Raw genomic sequence first — 16,459 nt, forward strand, 5'->3', positions numbered from 1 at the left:
CTGCGCCGGCGCTTCTAGTGCGAAATCACTGCAGATCCGCCGGCGTGAGGAGGGTCGTCGCGCCAGTAAAAGGTAAGTGCGAAAACACCCTTAGAGTCTAAGGTTGCCAGGTCCTCTCATTGCTCCAGTAGGGAGATTTGAGGGGTGTTCCGAGGACGTGCAGGGATGTTGCGCAACACTGTACATAATGCACTGACATCACCTGGGAGTGACAGCATTGCGTCAGCAACGCTAGGAGCAATGCTCTAGTTTGGGGATGAAGCTCTATGGTAAATTTGACCCCCCAAATCATAGAGTATTGCCCCAAAACCAGAGTGTCTCCATGTGATGTTCCTGTTTAGAAGTGGGGGGCGGTTTGCCAGTCAGCTCGTCTGTGGTGGGAAGAAGCCCATGAAACTAGGGGATCCCTTGCTTGGACTTAGAGCCTGGCAATCCTAAAGTCCCAGTGAGAAAGGCAGACTATAAATTATATTAATAAAATAAAATTACAACAAACAAACACAATATAGATAAACTTAAAACAAATAGAAAGAACACTATGGCTTGAGTAGGCCGGGAATCAATTGGTGGTTCATCTGGGATACTATCTGAGGGCCATGGACCAACAGCCATGGGTTGCCAGCTCTGGGTTGGGAAATACCTGGAGATTCTGTGTGGAGCCTGGGAAGGGCAGGGTTTGAGGAGCAAAGGGTATGGTACAATGTCATAGATTCCACCCTCTAGAGCAGCCATTTTCTCCAGTGGGAACTGATTTCTGTAATTTGGAGCTCTATTGTAATTCCAGAAGATCTCCAGGCACTACCCTGGAGGTTACCAAAAAAAGTACAATCACCGTGTAATAGATAATTCTAATGCAACACTATTTCTATTATAAAAATATATTCTTTGAAATATGAACAATAAATCACTACACATAAACGAAAGCATACACAATTTTTGTCAAACAAATCTGATATGAAAACTTCCAAGTCCCCAAATGTCCATAAAGTACGCAATGTCCATAAATCACTCTGAAGAATCACACTGGTCTACAGTTCCATAATATCCAAACCACAAATGAATACTGTTGCAGCAATGAAGGCTGACAAAGCTCCACTAAGAATTGTATACACTTTGGTTTATGCGTAGTGATTTATTGTTAAAATTCCAAATACATTTTTTATAATAGAAATAGTGTTGCATTAAAATTATCTATTACACAGCAATTGTACTTGTTTTTTGGTGATTACCTGGAGGTTGGTAACCCTACTCTTGTCTGTTGGTTTGAGCATCCGGACTTACCCAAGCTTGTAACACCTGTAGTATAGTATAGTATAGTATAGTATAGTATAGTATAGTATAGTATAGTATAGTATAGTATAGTATAGTACAGTACAGTACAGTACAGTATAGTAGGAAGACGAAGGCAAGTTTCGTTCAGAAAGCATTCAGCTGCCAGCAAGATCCCTCTCTGCCCATTTTATTTGTTTTGCTTCATTTTGAACAGTTTATCTCCTTATTTTCATCTTAATGTTTACCTGCTAACCCATTTCAGTAGTATATGTGTGCATGCGTACACACACACGCACAGAGTGGTATAGTAAATCCATACTTCATTGTTACAAACCAATAGAGTGCTGTGCATCTGAAAATACCATTTTCTAGCCAGCTACTTCTTTTGAGGAGAGCAAATGTCCCAGTGGCTTGATCTGACTTAAATGTGCCTTTAATAACAGTTACCCTGCAAAGCTCTAGAACTATTATTTGCTTTTCTGATGGCAGTACAACCCAACTTCTAATAATACAAGAGAAGCAACAACAACAACAACAACAAATTTTATTTGTATCCCGCCCTCCCCGCCGGAGCAGGCTCAGGGCGGCTAACAACATGGTTCGGAGTTAACTTATACAAGTGAATAAAACTACATTAAACATTATCAGCATTTACTTAAAATCTGATTAAACTTTAAAATTAAGTTAATTTTTAAAAGTGCTAGTGCTATGTTTAACAACAACAAATTTTATCATTATCTATCATTGCTGTGCTGAGAGATCCTGCAATTCCCACATCTAAAGAGAAATGAAAACTTCTACAAAAATGTAGCACGTGACCCAAATATAAGGCAGAGTTACACTGCTAATGCAATTTTATGGTGGGGGTGGGGGGGGGGGAGAGAGAATATGCTTTTGTATGATCCACTGAGATTTTTCCCTTTAAGCAAGCACTTGGAGTACTACATCACAGCTTATTAGTAACCTGAATATTGGCAAGTTTTAAAATTATTATCTTGGCTTCCCAAGGGCACTTTGCAGTATATGAACCACAGGATGATAGGCAATGAAGGGAACTTTACCAAACCAGTTCAGCTTGCCTAATAATTAGGTTGTTTACACAGTAATTATGTGTATTCCATTCAGTTGCTGCTGTAGTAATTACAGAGAACGTTTACAGCCTTTGCATATAACTTGGTCACACATAGTTCCGTGGAAACTGTGGGTAGGAAACGAAAAACAGTCTCAAATTAAGTAGAAGAATTTAAGAACATAAGAAGAGCCCTGCTAGATCGGACCAGGGGTCCATCTAGTCCAGCATCCTGTCTCCCACATGGGCCAACCAGCTCCTCTGGATAGTCAACAACAGAGCATAAAGGCCAAAGCCTTCCTCTATGTGATGCCCCTTGAAGTTGCAAGTGCTGCTTCAATAAGGATGTAGGAATTCCAACATCCTTTTTAACTCTGCTTTCAAACTGCCTCACAAGGTTAAATTTTTCTCAACATGGTTCCAACCTTTGTGTTCTTTCACAAGCACACATTTTTCCAGCATACATTATTATTACCCTGGTGTCCTACATGGATGCTTGAACACCTGGTTGCAAACAGGAACATGATTTTTCAGTGATCAGTCTGCTAGTTCATTGATCCATTCATGGGTGTTCGAAAGGTTGTTCAAAGTGTTCCTTACTAACCATGCAGTACAGTGCAATTGGCTTTTTTCACAGGTGGGTTTTCACACAGCCTATCTAAGGTCTGCTGCCTCCCCATCCTTGCTGCAATACTGCTCTGCTCACCAGGCAATAGTTCAAAAAGACAACTAGATCATTCACAAATCATATAAATCAGTCATCACTAAATGCCATGTTTCAATAAAATCCTACCTTTTGTGGTTCATCTGAATAGTTTTTAGCTACTTTCACGGCTGTCAGTCAGTCTGAATCAGCAGTATCCTTGCACATGCACATTTTTAGGAAAACCCAGTGCAAACTATTCAGGAGACATGTGTAGCTGCTAGACATGAGTTAAATCAACTGAGGCTGCTCCAACATTCGGGCAAAACTCTGCAGTTAAACCATCAAATGTGCTAACAACAAAATTCATAGCATCTCTAATGTCCTTCATTGCAGCTCCCCCTACCTCACACAGGTAATTTCAGTGGCTGATATACACTTAGCATGCACAGGATCCCAAATTACATTCCAATCATTTTTCTTAAAGACCCTTCAATGTGCCACAACTTTCCCACTATGCCCTCATTGCCTACAGTATTTTAAAACTCCCTTTTCAGAATACAAATTGCACAAACCTGGAACACTGGAGTTAATTTTCGCTAATGAACCTTAGTGTGAGAATTTTGGCTTGGGAGACTGTTTATTGCAAAGGCACAAGAAAACTTACACCTGTGTTTCCTACCAAGTTAAAGCCTTTAAAGGCTCCAAGTTAAAGGGTTACGAGCAAGAGAACAATTGTCTGGGAAGGGAAGCTTTAAGGGGGGGAATCATTCAACATTCCAAATCACTGGTTTCATATAGATTAACTGCAACAACTCTGTGCAATGCAGAAAGGATAAGCAAATGACATTTAAAAAGAGGAGGATCAGGAATCTTGTTCCACCAGCATGGGCCTCGTAGTGCTAGAGCAGGCTGTTAAAATATCTCCTGGCTAATCAGTGCCAAATTAGACATGATGATGGGCACAGCCCAGGACTGCATGTGTAAAGCACACTGGGCAGGGTGGGTCTTCCTTCTTTGTATTTGTGTGCATGGGCAACCCTACCTGCCTTCTAGGGTTGCCAAGTCCAATTCAAGAAATATCTGGGGACTTTGGGGTTGGAGCCAGGAGACATTAGGGGCGGAGCCAGGAACAAGGGTGTGACAAGCATAATTGAACCCCAAGAGAGTTCTGGCCATCACATTTAAAGGGACAGCACACCTTCCATAGGAAATAATGAACGATAGGGGCACCTTCTTTTGGGGCTCATAGAATGTCCAATCGTTTTGAAACTTGGGGGGTACTTTGGGGAGAGGCACTAGATACTATACTGAAAATTTGGTGCCTCTACCTCAAAAAACAGCTCCCCCAGAGCCCCTGAACTTCCAGATCAATTCCCCATTATACCCTATGAGAATCGATCTCCACATAGGGAATAATGAAGTGCTCAGCAGACGTCCCCCCCCCCCATTTCTGGCAACTCTGAAGGGAGGGATTGGCCTCTCTGCTCACGAGTTGCTGCCAACTTCTTCAAAGTAACACAGAAACACCATCCCAAGAGGAAGCCTTTCAATCGGAGAATGAAGTCTCCAGAGGTGGAAAGGCCCATGGTCCTCTGAGGGCGGGGCTTCCCCCCACCAGCCATCTGACTGGGGGCAAGAAGGAGCCTGGGAAAGCGGAAGAACCCCCGCTGGGAGTTGGGGATTGGCAAGCCTACTGCCTTCACTGCACAGTTGTTTGAACCATTTAACTTTATAGCTCAGATCCCTTCCAGGAAAGATAATGGTTCAACCAATGATGCCCTGCAAGGGAAGTGGCAAGGCATAGCTTCTATCATCTGCATGCATCATTTTCTCTTTTGAAAAGAAAAACAAACAACAACAAAAAGCCCTAACCGCACATCCTGCTGCTATGCTTTATGCATGAGCAAGCAGCGATGTCAACTAATATATACATGTGTCCTGTCACATCAAGTCCAGTCCTACAACTTTTCTTAATTACTTTTTAATGGGCAGGTGTGAGTCAAGGAATGCTCTGTTCTGAACCACCCTAGCTCTGCCTCACCTGCTTCTCCACTGCCATCCCCGCTGTTCATTTACCAATGTGTTAACTCAGTAGTCCTCAACATTTTTGAACTTGCAGACGTATTTGGAATTCTGATGCAGCACAGTGGGCACAGCAACAAAATGACTGCCGTAAAATGGGATCATTGCAGAAGTTTTTTTATCTGAAAGGTGAAGGGGGCGGGGGGGAGGTGAATCCCACTGAATGTTTATTTCCAGCAAATGAACTCTTTGCAAGACTACATTTGACCTGCTTTGCAACTCAAGCTTAGCGAGGCGTTTGTTTGTTTGTTTGTTTGTTTGTTTCATTTCTGTTTTAACTTTTAAAGGAGCTGTGACATACTTAGCTAGGAAATATTTAGGAAAATCTCACTGAAGGTGAAACTGCGCAAAACGAAAGGCAAAGTTCAGAGGCCGGATTTATTAGCAGGAGAGAAGTATATCTGTCTTAAAGTCATTTGTCTTCTACTCCAAGGGGAGAGGTGGCAGAACAGAATGTTATAGTGCAATGGGGTTGTCCTGCTTCTAACTTTGGTCTGTGCTGATTTGCTTCCTCATGCTTGTCCATGCACAGGATATGGCAACACATTCCTCTTCTGATGAACTGAAGGTAAACGTGAAGGTGAACACAGCCCCACAAGAAGATCTGGCCAAGATTCTGGCAGGGATAAGAGAAGATTATGAAGCTATAATTGAAAAGAACAGCAAAAGCCTTGAAGCCTGGTTCCAACGACAGGTAAGTAGAGCAAGGTGATAGGCACCCTTGTTATCTATGGCTTAGAGCCTGGCCCCAGGTTACCACAAGAGCTTGCGGACTTAATCCTATTCTAGGAATTTACAGTGCCCCAAGGAGCTGTCATGGACACACATTGTCCCTGCTGTTGCAATTAACTTCCTCAGATGGATAAAATGCTCAATTGTGCCAGTAGTGAAGAAATTACACTTCCTTGTGAGAGGCAGCGTTCTCTTCTGACCCTTCTGCACTTGGTAACTATTAATACCCTGACCTGGCAGGGCTGGTTTAAAGCTAAGTTCTCTATCGGCTGGGCCCAAATTAGAATGTGACACTCTCCGTGCCTCACCCTCCATGCTTGATTAGCCCAGTGGCCCAAAGGAAACTTCCTCCCACAAAGTGTCCTTTTGAAAAGCAGGTTTTCCTGTGTGTGTGTTTTTGTATGACATCAGCCATCCAGGGAAGAGTGTCCAGCATTTCGATTCCAAGATGCAAGTGTGTGCACGCTGAATTCTGAAGGCTGACCACCTCAGTTAATTACACCAATTCCTAGTGAGAGTCTACAAGTCCGAACAGGGCTCCCTAACTTTTTTGAGGCTGCAGGCAAACTTGGAATTCTGACACAGCATGGTGGGTGCCAACAACAGAACGGCTGCTGCCAAACCAACATTTAAACAAACCTGCACAGCCAATTAACTACTCTCTACTCAGAAGCCTTGCTGGGCAAAAAATCTGCCCGGCCTCACTCCCTCCCTCCCTAAAAACATTTGGCATGTGCCAGAAGTATGCTGGAGGGCACCATGGCACCCATGGGCACCACACTGGTTAGCCCTGAGTTGGAACTATGTTCTCTTTTTGTTTTCCTTCCTAAATTGCTCTTTTTCTCTCTTTGTTTCACTGCTAAAATAAAACACTTCTGGTGGCTAAGTGCTCTGTACTGTTGATAATGCAACAACGCGAAATTGTAAAACCCCCCAAAAACATGTACCTGGCTGAGAAATGTCAATGGACTGAATAGGTATGGATACCACATATATAGGCATGGTTCAGAAGGACAGACATAACTACAGGTTGCCACTGTGTAAAAGAGCTTGGTGAATGCTCGGGTTCTCTGCTTTCCCCCTGCCCTCACTTAAAGCCAACTAATGATCCAATTGCTGTTGGGATCGTGGTTTCCAAGGAATGTGAAAATCATTGCTTGCTGAGAAAGGGGGAATAACTGAGTTGGTTTAATTCAATGGGAGGAAGGAACACATGAATCAGGCGTCCCTGCTTCCCCATTATACGTGTGTGTGTGTGTGTAAAGTGCCATCAGTTTCAGTTTCAAACCTTTATTGGCATAAAGTGCCACCAAGTCGCAGCTAGGGTTGCCAAGTCCAATTCAAGAAATATCTGGGGACTTTGGGGGTGGAGCCAGGAGACATCGGGGCGGAGCCAGGAACAAGGGTGTGACAAGCATAATTGAACTCCAAGGGAGTTCTGGCCATCACATTTAAAGGGACAGCACACCTTTTTAAATGTCTTCCTTCCATAGGAAATAATGAAGGATAGGGGCACCTTCTTTTGGGGCTCATAGAATTGGACCCCGTGGTCCAATCGTTTTGAAACTTGGCGGATACTTTGGAGAGAGTCACTAGATACTATACTGAAAATTTGGTGCCTCTACCTCAAAAAACAGCGCCCCCAGAGCCCTCAAAACCTCCAGATCAATTCCCCATTATACCCTATGAGAATCGATCTCCACATAGAGAATAATGAAGTACTCAGCAGACTTCCCCCCCCCCCCATTGCTGGCAACACTGAAGGGGGATCGGCCTCTCTACTCACGAGTTGCTGCCAACTTTTTCAAAGTAACACAGACACCCCATCCCAAGAGGAAGCCTTTCAATCAGCGACTGAAGCCTCCGGAGGTAGAAACGCACAAGGTCCTCTGGGGGCGGAGCTCCCCCCCCCTCCACCGACCAGACTCCCCGAGGAGATGCCTGTAGCAGCCGCAGAGGATGCAAGGACTACGAGTCCCAGCATGCACCTCGCAAAGGGAGGCCGCGCCGTTTCCCCCCCTACCCCTCTCACTTCCATGTTCTTGGGAGATCGGGGGGAAAGGCTCCTAATCCAGGGGTCCCCCGGCAGTGTGGGGGGGTTGGGAACCCTAGTCGCAGCAGACTTACGGTAACCCCAGCAAGGGGCTTTCAAGGCAAGTGGTGGTTTGCCAATGCTTTCCTCTGCAGAGTCTTCCTTGGAACCCTCGCTTCCATACACTGACAGAGCTTCCGAAAACTGATGAGATTGGGCTACACTGTGCCACCTCCCCTTCCCCACTACATGCATAGTATCAAACCATTGTTTGCCAATATGACTGAACCATGCCATAAAGCACGGGGTAGAAGACCTTATATCCCCAGCTTCACAATTCCTCCCATTCCTTAACAATTTCCCCAATTTTGAAGTCTGGTGGCAACTCTGTACTTAAGCCTATTCTACTTAAACCTGTAAAACTCTGCCTAAAATGGGGCACTAAAACTCTCAGGTAAGCAGGCTCATGACAGCAAGTTAACAAAAAAATATTTCATCTGCTTTTTCTCTACAGTTTGCAAATGAGTCGACCGAAGCATGCCCCAACCAAGATGAACTACAAACCGCTCGGAAAGAAATCACTGAACTGAACCGCACGCTGCAAACCCTGGAAATTGATCTACAGACCCAGCTAAACAAGGTAACTACCAAGATCGAAGGCGGACTCAAGATCTAAGGCAGAACACTTTTTGTGTTCCTTAATACATTCCTCCACATTGTGATTTTGATTTAAATCTGTGTACCCAAAGCTGGCTCCACCGGTGCTGTAAATGATAGCAGAATTTGGCCAAGAACATGACTTTTGACCATGGAAGTCCCACAATACCCTGCCTTGCAGGATTCAAATTTATGTGCTCATTGGGGTCATTTATATACAGCATGCCCCAATGTGAATCTTTTTTTTCCTAACTAGCCTATGGTTTTATGAAAATTAAGACCAACTTGCTTGGTCAGACCAGGGTCTCTGCCATTCAATGTTTGGTTTCTAACAGTAGCCAAACAAATGCCTGCAGAAATTCAGAAATGGAACGTGAAGGTGACAACAGCCACCTATTTCGTTTTCAGCATCTGGTATTAAGGGTGTTATTCTACAATGGACACAAATTGTGTGACTCACAACTACATGTATGGGGATTCACCATTAGAAAGAGCTCGGCCGCTCTGTGGCAGGGTGGAGGAAATTATATGGGGAAAGGATCTGGGAGATATTATTCCCTGTGAAATATGGAGGTATACTGTATATTAAAGTACAGTTCGACGTCAACTGTGTCTTCACAGTTTGTTGGGGTGGGGGGGAGAGAAGTGAAAGTGTTACATCAATGGTACCCCTCTCTTTAAAATTAGCAAAAAAATTATGGGAATCTCTACCTCATCTACAACTGACTTTTACTATAAGTGGTGGACTTGTATATGGGCTAAAAGCTGTTGGCAATTCTGTTTTGATGTAATGAAAGCTGGTTTGGGATCTAATCTTTCCTTAACAATTGAGGCTTCTTTGCTTAGGAAAGGAAAGGTCCCCTGTGCAAGCACCAGTCGTTTCCAACTCTGGGGTGACGTTGCTTTCACAACGTTTTTATGGCAGACTTTTTACAGGGTGGTTTGCCATTGCCTTCCCCAGTCATCTACACTTTCCCCCCAGCAAGCTGGGTACTCATTTTACCGACAGAAGGATGGAAGGCTGAGTCAACCTCGAGCCGGCTACCTGAAAACTCAGCTTCCGCAGGGGATCAAACTCAGGTTGTGAGCAGAGTTTAGGACTGCAGTACTGCAGCTTTAACACACTGCGCCACGGGGCTTAACTATGTACCAAAAGTTCCCAATAATCTACGATCTAGTGTTTTGTCCTTTATTACCACTGCTAGAATAGTATTTGTGAAGCACGGAAACAGGCTACTGCTCCTACAGTCCAAGAATGGGCACACATACACAAAAAATCAATTGATTAAACTAACAGTCCTAAGAAATGGAAAAGATGTACAACAGACTGAATTGCTTTGCAAACCAGTTATGCAAAAGTTATGTATGCTTGTTAAGTAGGATCTTTAATTATGTATATATCTTCTTATGTTTAATTATTGGTATAATAAAAATAAATTAAAAGTAAAATAAAAGCTCTGCCACTCTGAGGCTGTGAGGGGGCTAGGGAGAGGAAGAGTTTCAGGGCTCTTTTTTGCAAGTGGAAACAGCCACAAAGTGTTTGCCCCTTCCTTGGGTTCCATGTGTTCTTGATCACATGATCCCAGGACAAGTGGAGCCCAAGAAGGGGCAAATAGCACCCCGCATAACTGTTTCCACCTGCAAAAATACATGGATGGGAATCTTGAATCCTTCTCCCTCGCAATGTTCACACCCACATGGTGTTGTTACTCCCACTGCGTTTCTCCCAGTATTGGACTGTTTCTGCCAGTATGTCCCTCAAAGAGCTCTATGCTCTTTCTTTTTTTCCTTTTGTATCCTTAGAAACTCATTGATTCACAAATCTTGAGCAGCAGAAGACACATATTTCTTAGCTCTGCACTTTACAAACCAACATCTGCCAGTGACCTCTAACCCAAAGGATATCTGCCTAGACTCAGCTCTAGTCTGGCAGAGTGCTCTCCCGAGTGAGATCAGGGCCCTGTGGGACTTATTACAAGTTCTGCAAGGCCTGCAAAATGGAGATGTTCCACCAAGCCTATGGTTAAGGCAGCAGGCGTCTAATGACATCAGCCTCCCTTGCTCTGCCTAGTATCATTCTACTTGTTGGATGTGCTTGGCCACTTGCTTGGGTCTTTGATTAAATCAAGCACTCATACAGATAATCAACTCCGGGATTTATGAACCCTCTTATTGCACTAGGTTTTATTAACTGTCTTATGTTTTAATAGTTTTAATTATTGCTTAACAATTGTTTTATGACTGCTGTTATAATCCACCCTGAGCCCTGCTGGGCAGGGGAGGGTGCACTAGAAATCAAATTATAAATACATAAATAAATGCAGAAGAATTCATTAGCTTGAAGTGCCCACACTGGTATCATTGCAGAGCCAGCTCTACTTGGATACCTGATAAAATCATTTCCAGAAAGAGCAGGCAGATTATAAAAAAGGAAACTGTTCTAAAGCAACACTCAAGCACTGCGATGAACACTCGTGCAAAAGAGATGGGCATTTAGATGGGCTTAATACCCCACCCCCACCCCAAAAAGTCTCCTTTCATGCTTAAAATGGACTTTGATCATAGACCTTATTTTTATTTATATAGGACCATACACACAAATGGCACTTCAAGTGATATAAGCATAATTCAGACCCCTGTTCTGAGGAGCTTAAAAAAAAAGGACATAAATATTGTGAACAAATATTGTTGTGAGAACAAATGCTATAGCTATAAAAGATTGGCCAGTTGCACTTGCACTGGCTGTATTTTGCCCAAGAATCATTTTCCACACAGTCACTATGCCAATTTTGAAAAGATAACATCCTTTATTCTTTTAGAAATACGCCCTGGAGAACAGCTTAGACGAAACCAGATCCCGCTACTCCTTTCAACTCCAAAGCATCCAACATGTAATCTCCAAATGTGAAGATGAACTCAGTGACCTTCGTCATGATATCAAGCGTCAAAATAACCAGTACAAAGTCCTCCTGGGAATTAAAACTCGCCTGGAGAAAGAGATTTCCACTTATCGCCAGCTGCTGGAGGGAAAGATCGATGGGTAAGGCAAAATTACCTGCAGGCAGGAAAATGAAGGGGGAAGCAATGCCCACAACCTAAGAGGGAATGCTGAGGGTATTTTCATGCATGGACAGTGCATGGCAAACACAGCTGAAGAAAGAAGTCTGAAAATAGGCCTCAGGCAGGCACTTACCATATTTGCATCCATGGGTTTGAGTTAGTATATAGGGTCCCACACGTCCCTGAAAGGGTTACTTTTTGGTCCTATGGAACCCCTATGCCAGGGGTCCCCAGTATGGAGCCATGGCACCCACTGACACCTTTCCTGGTACTCAGCAAGTGTTTTAAGAAAGTCGGTGTGGTCGGGTGGGGCTTTTGCCCAGCAAGGTTTCCAATTGGACACTGGAGATTTGATTGGCTTTGTGGATTTTTTTAAAGCCACCAGCATAAGACAAGAATCTTCATTGTGTGATTGCAGGCAAGCTGTGGCAGCCATTTTATAGCAGCCATTTTGTGACTGCACTCATTACACTGTCAGAATTCCAGATGTGCCCTCAGACTCAAAAGGGTTGGGGACTCCCGCCCTATGCATTTTGCAAGACATCCATACCGCAATCCTTAGTCCAGGCTCAACCCATTGGTTTCATTTAGCGTAGACCAAAGTAACTCTGCAGGGGATTGCATTTACATGGGAGGAGACTCAATATAATCACACATTTTTTCTTCAGATATATTTTGCATGTATCTCTTGACAACAACAGTAGCTATCAATGTACGAATCATCAAAGTGAGCATGGCTGATAGTTTTTAATGGGATTTTTTAAAATGAGGGGGCCAGAAAGATGTGTACCCACCGATTTCTTGTAGGTTCACAGAGGACAGGGATTTTACTCCATGTTGCTTCCCTACAGATCTTTACTGCAGGCAGAATTAAATTTGAAACTAGCCTCGGCTGTACATGACAATTGCCCAAAGCTTTAAAATTGGGCATGTAGGCATGCCCAATTTCTCACACATGTGGCAAAACAGAAGTATAAGAAAATGCAATCTAGATGCATCCAAAATTAAGGCTCCATAAACTTTTTTATTTAAGAGCTCCAATACCAGTAAAATGCTGGACTTGATAACCAACTGTCTATCCTACCCACAGCTTATAATTCCCTTTGCACCTTGAATTATACTATATACCATAACCACTCCCTGGAAGCAGGAATCACTTTAAAAGAAAGGTCACCAACTCTTTTTACTGTTATTTTCTTATCAAATCACATGAAAAACACCCAGTAGGGTCTGTATTCAACATATAAATATTACACACACTATGAAACAATACATATATTTATAACTTCACAAGTTGCAAGCATCGATTTATTCACATTGCTTACTTAAACCAATTCATCAGTTTCACCTTGAGAACCTTATTAAACACAAATTGCACTGCATATTGATTTATTTTGCTTTTCTTTTATTACTTTATAGGATGACAGACTCCAAGTCAAGTTATAAAGGTAAGCGCTTCTTGTCCTGCTTTTTTGTAGAAAAGCTTATCTGTGTATGATTATGGTCATGGCTGAGTACAAGTAATACCTGTGAAAAGTTGAAGTAGACCAGCAGCAAGCTCACACTCTAAGTAACAGAGCATCACCTGACTCCAAGTATGAGCAAGGCGAACGTGCATTTCACTTCACAGAAGCTGCTTTTATGAGAGCGATAAGTTAGCCATTAACAACCCATCTCTTTGAATTAAGATTCAAATGTTCTTTGCAACTGGGTGAACACAACGGTTGTTGTGAGAACATCAGCAAAGGGCAGTACCACCCACACTGTAAAATCCCTGTCTTTAGACCCCCTACTGCCTTTGCTAAATCTGAATCTGGTGGTAAAGCACACCAATAGGTTTTAAATGCTGCATTTGTGCTTTGACCATCCCATAGATTTATGTGAGTGTAGGCAAGTTTGTAAAGTATCCTGGCCTCAGATCATTTAGGGCTTTCAAGGTCAGGATCAGCAATTTGCATTGTGCCCAGAAGCAGACTGGCAACCACCATAATTAGGAACAGGCAAGTTGTGATCTTCGCAGGCCACACCATAGGGTTGCCAGGTCTTACCTGGCTGCCGGCGCAGGAGCTTTGTCCTGTGCCCTGGAGTTTATAGGGGCCACAGATTCCCCCCCAAAAAATGATGGAGCACCTCCCATGTGATGTGCCTGCTGTGATAACATATAACAGGTGACATCATTGCATTGGGCATGTTGGACATGAAGGAGCTCTTCGGGAGCAGGTTTCTCCCCACCGGCCAGCTCCATGCCGGGGGATTAGAGGCCCCATCAGGGGAATAGGGACCCTACCACACCAATTAGCTTTTTTGGGCGACTCGAAGTTTCCAAACGTCTTCAAAGACAACACATGCAGGGCTTTTTTTGTAGGGAAAAAACCAGCAGGAACTCATTTGCATATTAGGCCACACCTCCTGACAGCACTATTGTTTCACACAGGGCTTTTTTGTAGGGAAAGCCCAGCAGAAACTCATTTGCATATTAGGCCACACCTCCTGATGCCAAGCCAGGAGGAACTGTGTTCCTGGGCATTCCTGCTCAAAAAAAGCCCTGTCCACATGTATTATTACAGTGAACTGTAGTAATCTACCCTGGATGTGCTCAGGGCATGGACAACGATGGCCAGATTTCACTTCCAAGGTCCAGTTATAACAACCAAAGCTGTTTAAAAGAGCTACATTCCACAGAAGAGTTTTGAGTCTCTATGCGGAGGCTTGCACCCAATAGCATGCCAAGCTATTAACCTATTTTTTTGGGGGGGGGGGGGATGCAACTCTGTCCAGGAGAGGCACACTTCTTAATCCCTGACTGGCTACATTCTAAGTGAACACCACTAAGGATTTAGTTTTTTGGCCCTCATCCAGCCTGTTACTGCCTGCAGACAATCATTCAGAACAACCACTGACTCACCTAACTTGGTTAACAAGAAGAAATACAGTCACATGTCATCCTCATACTGATGGTATCTCACTTCAGATCCTCAGGTGACCTCTCTGAGAGAATCATGTTCATATTAAACAGGATGGAACCCTGCAGGACACCACAGCACAAGTGCTATGGAGCCAAACAAGCTGTCACTCAGCAGCACCACTTTCTGAAACCATCCAACCACACAGAAACAGAGCTACAAGAGGCCCATGAACCAGCCATCTTGCACAATTAGTCCAGAAAGACATCATGAATGGTGTTGAGAGATCCAGGAAAACCAAGAGGGTTTTACTCTTCCCTGTTTCTTCCCTGACAAGGTCATCCATTAGCATGATCAGGACTACTTCAAGCACGCTAAAATATCAGTAGAAAAGTATGTTTTACATAACACAAAATGAAATTACTACTGATAGGGCTCCCCATCCGTAACTTTCACAAATCAGTATGGGTGACTTGGGCTGCTATCTGCTAGAGTTTACCTCCTTTATCAGACAAACTTTATTTTCTGAATTTTGAAATGTGTCAGGTTTTCAGATTTTTCTAACAATGAAGGTAGCTTACGAGTGTATGGGACAAATTTCATCTTTCTAGGTTATATTAAAAACCCTAAGATTTCTAATACCCTTTCAAGTGAGTTACTCAGTCCAAAGAACCAGAATGTATATAATACATCATGTACTGCTTCCCATGTAATGATATATCTCTAAATTTCTTACAGAACATGAACGATCAACCAGTCAAAATTTAAAGAAAATTGTGCAAGACAGTGTGGATGGGCACATAGTTGCTACACATACTGCTGAGATCAAAAGACAGGCGTGACTTCATCAGTTTGAATAAAATAAATTCTTCTATACAGGAAAATTTACGGAAGTCCTATTATCTAATAAATAGAATTTTCTGTATTTAAACACCTCTTTCAGGAATGTATGCTTTTTTTTTCCTTTTGCATTTACACATTTCCCACAAACTGGATGCAATTTAATTTAATATGAATGCAAATAATCTACCGTTCTTCTTTTGGCTCTGACTTCTTTAAAGATCATAAAGATCAATAAAAATGTCATTACATTACTATTGTTCCTGGTGCCTGAAGTTTAGCAATATATCAACAAAGAAGTGTGCTGAAATGCTGCGTGGCGAAGTATTTAAAAATACAGACCTTTAGTCTAATGGAAGGGTATAATGCCAGCTAATCAACACGATGTATTTGTTTTCAATTAAATTCAAAAGCAAACATTTTAACAAGCGAGTGCAGAGTTTATTAACCCTGCCAAAAATACACTGAAAAACAGCTGAAAATAAATGTTCATATCTATTTGCAGTTTGGTGAACAGACAACAAATATCTGTGAGGGAGTTTTATTTACAATAAACTCTACCTTTGTCCCAGCGAGTCCACAAAGCATCATACATCAATAAAAACCACAATATTTCAAAACTAAACCAATTAAAAACCAAGCAACTCCGTAAAATATTATTTATTGAAATTCATAGGGAACACCATGAAGAAAAACAGGAACATATCTCCTGGGATTAACAGAACAGGAACACTTCCTTCCCAAAGATGAATAGGGAAACCCCGGAGGCTTCATAGCCGATGGCACACCAAGTTTCAGGGAGGGTTTCTACTCTTTGTGGGTGCAAGTCCTATTTCAGACATAGAAGACATCTATAGCATGGTTCCATCTGAGGAACTCACAAGGAGGTTATGACAACATAAAGAATCAGACTGCACTTTAAAAGAGCTCCATATACATCACAAAATGGAATAACTTTGATAGGCCTTGAATTTGGGGTGGGGGGGTGGGGAGGGCTAACTGGCAGGACTGGACTGCTTGGTGAATTCTGGATGAAGATAATCTACTATGCTGGGTGATCTCACAGTACTCCAAATGAGGCTGCACCATCGATTTATACAGGGGCATTATGATACTGGCTGATTTGTTTTCCGTTCCCTTCCTAATAATTCCCAGCATGGTGCTGG

General features: G+C 42.9%; 1 protein-coding gene across 1 annotated transcript in view; it reads left to right on the forward strand.

The window, feature by feature from the left end:
* The window catches only part of KRT23 (keratin 23), a 33,060-nt gene extending 17,513 nt beyond the window's left edge, over nucleotides 1–15,547 (forward strand). Inside the window, exons 4-8 of the mRNA XM_060256025.1 lie at nucleotides 5,602–5,763; nucleotides 8,348–8,473; nucleotides 11,310–11,530; nucleotides 12,970–12,998; nucleotides 15,192–15,547. Of these exons, the coding sequence (XP_060112008.1) occupies nucleotides 5,602–5,763; nucleotides 8,348–8,473; nucleotides 11,310–11,530; nucleotides 12,970–12,998; nucleotides 15,192–15,295 (642 nt within the window). The 3' untranslated portion in view covers nucleotides 15,296–15,547. The remainder of the gene's footprint in view (nucleotides 1–5,601; nucleotides 5,764–8,347; nucleotides 8,474–11,309; nucleotides 11,531–12,969; nucleotides 12,999–15,191) is intronic.
* The last annotated feature ends 912 nt before the right edge of the window (nucleotides 15,548–16,459 follow it).

This window comes from Heteronotia binoei, chromosome 15, assembly GCF_032191835.1.
Source record: "Heteronotia binoei isolate CCM8104 ecotype False Entrance Well chromosome 15, APGP_CSIRO_Hbin_v1, whole genome shotgun sequence".
NCBI classification, from domain to species: Eukaryota; Metazoa; Chordata; class Lepidosauria; order Squamata; family Gekkonidae; genus Heteronotia; species Heteronotia binoei.